General features: G+C 48.6%; 1 protein-coding gene across 2 annotated transcripts in view; it reads right to left on the bottom strand.

The window, feature by feature from the left end:
* Positions 1–4,436, bottom strand: part of kif2a (kinesin family member 2a) — a 54,781-nt gene extending 50,345 nt beyond the window's left edge. For both annotated transcript variants that reach the window (XM_056287152.1, XM_056287143.1), the window contains exon 1: positions 4,277–4,436. In XM_056287152.1, the coding sequence (XP_056143127.1) occupies positions 4,277–4,337 (61 nt within the window). In that variant the 5' untranslated portion in view covers positions 4,338–4,436. The remainder of the gene's footprint in view (positions 1–4,276) is intronic.
* Positions 4,437–6,000: the final 1,564 nt, after the last annotated feature.

A 6,000-nucleotide genomic window follows, 5' to 3' on the forward strand; every position in this document is an offset into this window, starting at 1 on the left:
CTTTCTGTGGAATATGTGGTAAAACAATAAATAATGGAGAAAATACAAACAATAGGCCACAATGATACCATGAAAGTACAACACAGCACATGTGCTTGGCTGGTGATGCTGAGATGTGTAAGTTTTAGTCTAAGAACAGGAGCTGGTCTACATGCTGGGCTGTGCAGTAACTCCATCGAGCTGGTCTACATGCTGAGCTGTGCAGTAACTCCATCGAGCTGGTCTACATGCTGGGCTGTGCAGTAACTCCATCGAGCTGGTCTACATGCTGAGCTGTGCAGTAACTCCATCGAGCTGGTCTACATGCTGGGCTGTGCAGTAACTCCATCGAGCTGGTCTACATGCTGGGCTGTGCAGTAACTCCATCGAGCTGGTCTACATGCTGGGCTGTGCAGTAACTCCATCGAGCTGGTCTACATGCTGGGCTGTGCAGTAACTCCATCGAGCTGGTCTACGTGCTGGGCTGTGCAGTAACTACATCGAGCTGGTCTACGTGCTGGGCTGTGCAGTAACTACATTGAGCTGGTCTACATGCTGGGCTGTGCAGTAACTACATCGAGCTGGTCTACGTGCTGGGCTGTGCAGTAACTACATTGAGCTGGTCTACATGCTGGGCTGTGCAGTAACTACATTGAGCTGGTCTACATGCTGGGCTGTGCAGTAACTACATTGAGCTGGTCTACATGCTGGGCTGTGCAGTAACTACATTTCCTGCATGTGAGACACCAGCCGCCAGTCATCGGTAATAAAGTGCAGTTATGGTGACATAACATTCTGTGGCAGTGGATGTCCACGCATGGCATGTTATTGCTATCCTACCCGCTTTCCTCAGTGATTCCAGGACTTTGGTGTTGGTTTTGTTTTAGTGTGGGTATTGCCGTCGGTGAAGAAACGTCGAGATGGGATGTTGTATCTTGGCTCAAAAGTGTGCAGAATAGCGTGAAAACCCTGGTTCTCAATGGCTGAATAGGGGCGCAAATCATTGGCAATAAAAGTTGCGATCGACTCTGTGATTCGCTTCGCCCTTTCCGAGTTCGGTGGAAGCGTTGATATCCATCCAGCCATCCATTACCCAAACCGCTTGTCCTGCTCTCAGGGTTGCAGGGATGCTGGAGCCTATCCCAGCAGTCACTGGGCGGCAGGCGGGGACACACTCTGGACAGGCCACCAGGTCATCACAGGACATTTTTTGTAGGTTCAAAACGCCACTGTGTAAGTAGGAAGATCCCTTCGTATGTTCCACTTTGCATTTATTTATCTGTTTGCCATCTATTGTTAGCTTTGATATCACTTGTTCAATTGTTCTCTGGTTGGCAGTAACTACAACCGGCTGTTTTTCCTCCAACTCCGAGTGGAAATGTGAAATACGGCTTCTCATGTTTGTTGTGTTCCCAAAATATTTTACTTAAACACAACTTGCACACAGTGTGGCTCTGTCCAGGTCCCTTTTCTCTTCAACTTCAGAGAAGCAAAAATGCTTCCACAAGCTGGCTTTTAAGCCAGAGGGTGCCGGTCGGCTTGGATCCAACTTCGGTTGCCCGCGCTCAACCATCCTTACCAAAACTGAAGTAGCCTAGCTAAGAAGGTAAACACGATGCAAATGTTTTACGTCCGTTGTGTTTCACTATCCAGTTCAGGGGTGGCTAACCATGTGCCATGGAGAGCCATGTGTATGCAGATTTTCATCCCAGCGGGACTCCACACCAGCTGATTTCACTGATTAGCAACCTTTCAACCAAAGAGGAAGAATGTATCAGTGAAATCACCTGGTGCGGAGTCGGGCTGGAATGAAAACCTGCACACACATGGCTCTCCATGGCACATGGTTAGCCACCGCTGATCTAGCTGGTTCAGCGGCAGCCGTAAGGAGCGTACAGCCCAGTCAAGAACTGAGCTTTAAATTTCCAATTATTGAGTTTACTGCAAATTCATTTAAATTGTCCCTAGGTGTGGATGAGTGTTGGCCCTGCGATGGTCTGGCTGCCTGTCCAGGGTGTCCCTGCCTGCCGCCCAGCATCCCCGCGATCCTGAGTAAGGATAAGTGGTTTGGATAATGAATGAATGAGTTTTCTGCATCGAGACAATCTTTTATGAGAGAATCTCGATGCATCTAAGAATCGACCCCCCCCCCCCACTGGACAAATAGCCCAAAAAACGAAGTAGTACAACACTGCTCAGTTTGCTAACCTGGGCTAAATTTCAAGGTTTGCGGGTCAGGTTTGGGTGGTTGATTAATGCATATATTAGCTTAGCAGGCCGAGCAGTGCGACTTGGCTTTCATAACAGGTCGGGTGGGTGCAGACATTAAAAACCCCTGACCCACGTATCACTACTGTACCACCACATAAATTGTGCACTGAAGCGACTAATGTTTTTTCCTTGCAACAACATGTTTTTGCAGAGTGCGACTTGTACTCTGGTGCGACTTGTAGTCCGGGAAATACGGTATTGTCTCATGTGACACACTTTTAGAGTGAAACCTGACTGGAATGAATATGCTGGAGGAGATGGGGACAAAACCCCCAAAGCACTACAACAATAAAGATGATCATCTCACCAACACTTTCACAATGATGAAATGGAAAAGAAATATACAATCCGTAACCACTAAGCTGATAGTTGGCCCCAAAATCTCTCTTAATGACTCTACTTACTACATACTACAGTCAGATTTCATTTCAAACAAAAATGGATGCACAATAACACAGCAGATAATCCAAGATCAAGATTAGAGGGTAACTTTCATTCCACTCAAAGAGGGCAGGAACACCACAGGGGGCTGGGGAGATACAGTGACTAATGACTACAAGTCCTCTTCTAAACAAGTGCTAGGCCCCAAATAAAAAGTCTGCCTGTCAGTCCTTGCTCTTATATGCCAGCACTGGCACAGGACAGGCAGACAGACAGATAGCTAGAGACCATGGGAAGAGCCCTGGCAGAACCAAGGGAGCTGCAACAGATGGGGTGGTGGTTAATAGCTTGACTCTGGCTTGCCTTCCCCTCCTCCCCTCTACCACCCAGAGCGAGGGCAATCCCTTCTCAGGACAGAACACCAACCAGCTGGAAATGGATGAGTAGAACCACTTCCTTCTCAAGGCTGTGTCCTTCTCTCTCCTCTCCTGGCAAATGTGAGTCAGTGCAGATAAGACCACCACCACAACACAACAGGTATTACCACATCCTCACCCTCAGGACGTAGCTAAATCATGAGGTGCCAGCAGGCATGATGTGTACTGTTTTGGAGCAAAGCTTTGGCAACCTGAGTCTGAGGCAGAGTTGGAACAACCCAGCGATATACAGCTGATATACAGATGCATGAGTTATACACACAGCCACCCAGTGTCTTATCGTCCCCTTCTAATGATATCAGAGTAAAACAAGAGTTTTGGTGTCTCCCATCCATAAGTGTCTTATTTGATGAGCAAGACTTCTGAAATAGGTTATGCCAATGCTGGCTCACTTATTACTTTGCTTTCTTGACCTTTGGCTACTTTGGCCTGTGGTATTTTTGGTAGTACGTCTGTGATGGTAAAGAATGCCTTCATTCCCAGCATCTCTCATGCTGTTCTCGATGATTTACAAAACCAATGTGATTTAGAAATGTATGTACATGTCTAAATTGTGCAAGTACGTCTACCGCATTATCAATTCATGTCCAGCAGCATAATAAAACACAATGCGTCTTGCGTTTAGGGACTCCCCTGGCTAAACTGTGTGCGGTAGGCTGCCATGTGTTTGCGGGGCAAATGATGCAGCCGCAACGGCAAGCCTATTCATCCGCTACGTAGACGGCGCCCCGTGTCCTGCTGCCTGCTGCCGAGCTGAAGCCGGTAGCATTAGCTAATCTGCTACTCCCGCCAGCTATAACGGTTTCTTGGTTAGCAAACTAGGTCAGCTGGCTAGCTAGCGGCGCTTGATCATAGCTTGCGTGGAGCGAGAGCCGACATAGCAGGCGGCGGTGAATGAGCCCCTGTGTCCTTGATCCGCACCGCTCCAGGACCGCCGCTGCTGCGTGGGTCTTCCGTTCGCCAGCTCGGTAACAAAGGGTGTGGACTCATTCAAACGCCCTGGCTGGAGTCAAGTACTCCGCCCTGACGTTAGCCAATGCTACCGCTAGCTAGCCTTCGGCTAACATGACGCGCCGCAGTCCACGACGGCCGTTGCCGTATTCGGCGGAAGCGGCAGCGGCGGCGGCGGCGCAGCAACAAAGATCCTCCGACAACTTGCAGGGAGCAGGGAGGAGGAGGAGGAGGGGGGGGGAGCGGACATCACTTACCATCACTCCGTTTTATTTCCACGTAGGTACCGACGACAATCTTCCCAAAAGTAGACGCCATCCTACATTACTCAGATAGCTAAAATAGATGAGAGTCCGCGTTATGCTAGTCGAGAATAAGCCGCGCCGCTAACGTGTGGCAGGCAGGCAGGCAGGCTGTGGTCAGGGTGGAGGATGCAGGGCGCAGAGGGAGCCTGCGTGAAGCTATCGGGAGTAGCGCAGGAACTTCCGGTTAAGTATTTTCAGCATAAAAGCAGGGAGGGGGCAAATCTGGGGAAACAAAACTGTTGCTATGCCAATTACAACAAGAAGAAAATACATTGTACAGTCTTGGTCTTTTTCATGTTTTGCACAATATAATTTCGAAATTTGCTCAACTGGATCAAATTAAAATGTAAGAAAACAAGTGACTGTATATGATGAATGACCGAATAAATATCAAATACACAGACGCGTTGTCTTTCTGCTGTGTAGCCACGTGAGCAGTGACAGGCAGTCTATAGATTTCACTATAATAATAACGGTGGTATTGGTGCTGCTGTTGATCCCATCGGTATGGACAAAGGGAAATGGCTCTTCCACTAACATCATTCCCTCACACGCCTGCTGCCACGCTGTGTACCCAGAGAACCCGGTCCACTGGTTCGTTACTGTTTAGTCTGCTGTCGTACATCGCGGTTGGTGAGGACCAGAAGTGATGAGACACAGGCCATGATGCCTTCCTCGTTAGATTCAGCCATCTTATCTGTCAGCCCCGTGTCAAGGTGCTGGGCTCTGATCTGTTAACCTGGATCAATCAAGTTACATGAGGTTACACTGTGCCCCCTGGTGAACCCGGTAAAAGCGACCCCTCTCCGTCTCTCTCTTTAAACACCTTCGCCCAAACAATGCCGTGTACACTTCAAGCTGCGTGTGTGTGTGTGTGTGTGTGTGTGTGTGTGTGTGTGTGTGTGTGTGTGTGTGTGTGTGTGTGTGTGTATGTACACACCTAGACAGCAGAATGCAAGGAATAATACATATTAAAAAACAAAACAAATGATTGAAAAGTACAACTCCTAAAAATGACAGCAAGATTTAACAGCAGACCCACTCAGCGGGACCGTCGCGTACCTTTTACTTTGAAGGGGAAATGAAGCACGCAGCACAACCAGAAGTACAGCTGTGATGGCGTGACGGCGCGCTGACGGCCGTCATGAAAGGAGGGAAACCAGTAACCGGTCGAGAGAGGCACTGCGCATGTCCGCTCCCCGCGGGCTCACTGCGCCGCTTGCTGAAGAAAGTCCCCCGTTGATAATAATTATAAATCTAGCGCAACAATAGGACGTTATTGATATGTACATACGTGCTAAGTTACATTGCGTACTGCATCACATGTGCAGCGTGTGGAAATAACCGTGGCTTTCGCCACGTGGCGTGGGACAGAGCTGGTACCCTTCCCTCTCGTGCACGGCTCCATCTTTTACTCATATTTTGCAAGTTATGTGGCCGGGTTGCAATTTACTTACATGTGTACCGGACAAGGACTTGGTGAGATGAACTGTGCTCCCCGTGGGGAGAGGCTGAGGCTCACTAGACTAAACGACTTTACCTGCACACGCCTCTGTTTAACGGCGATTGGCCGCCAGCGTTAGGTGCATTAGTGACCCTTTACATTTATACCAGTATGTTTACTCCAGTATTTATGTTAACAACATAGGGCAGATGTCTTATGAATGTATTCAATC

This window comes from Lampris incognitus, chromosome 1, assembly GCF_029633865.1.
Source record: "Lampris incognitus isolate fLamInc1 chromosome 1, fLamInc1.hap2, whole genome shotgun sequence".
NCBI classification, from domain to species: Eukaryota; Metazoa; Chordata; class Actinopteri; order Lampriformes; family Lampridae; genus Lampris; species Lampris incognitus.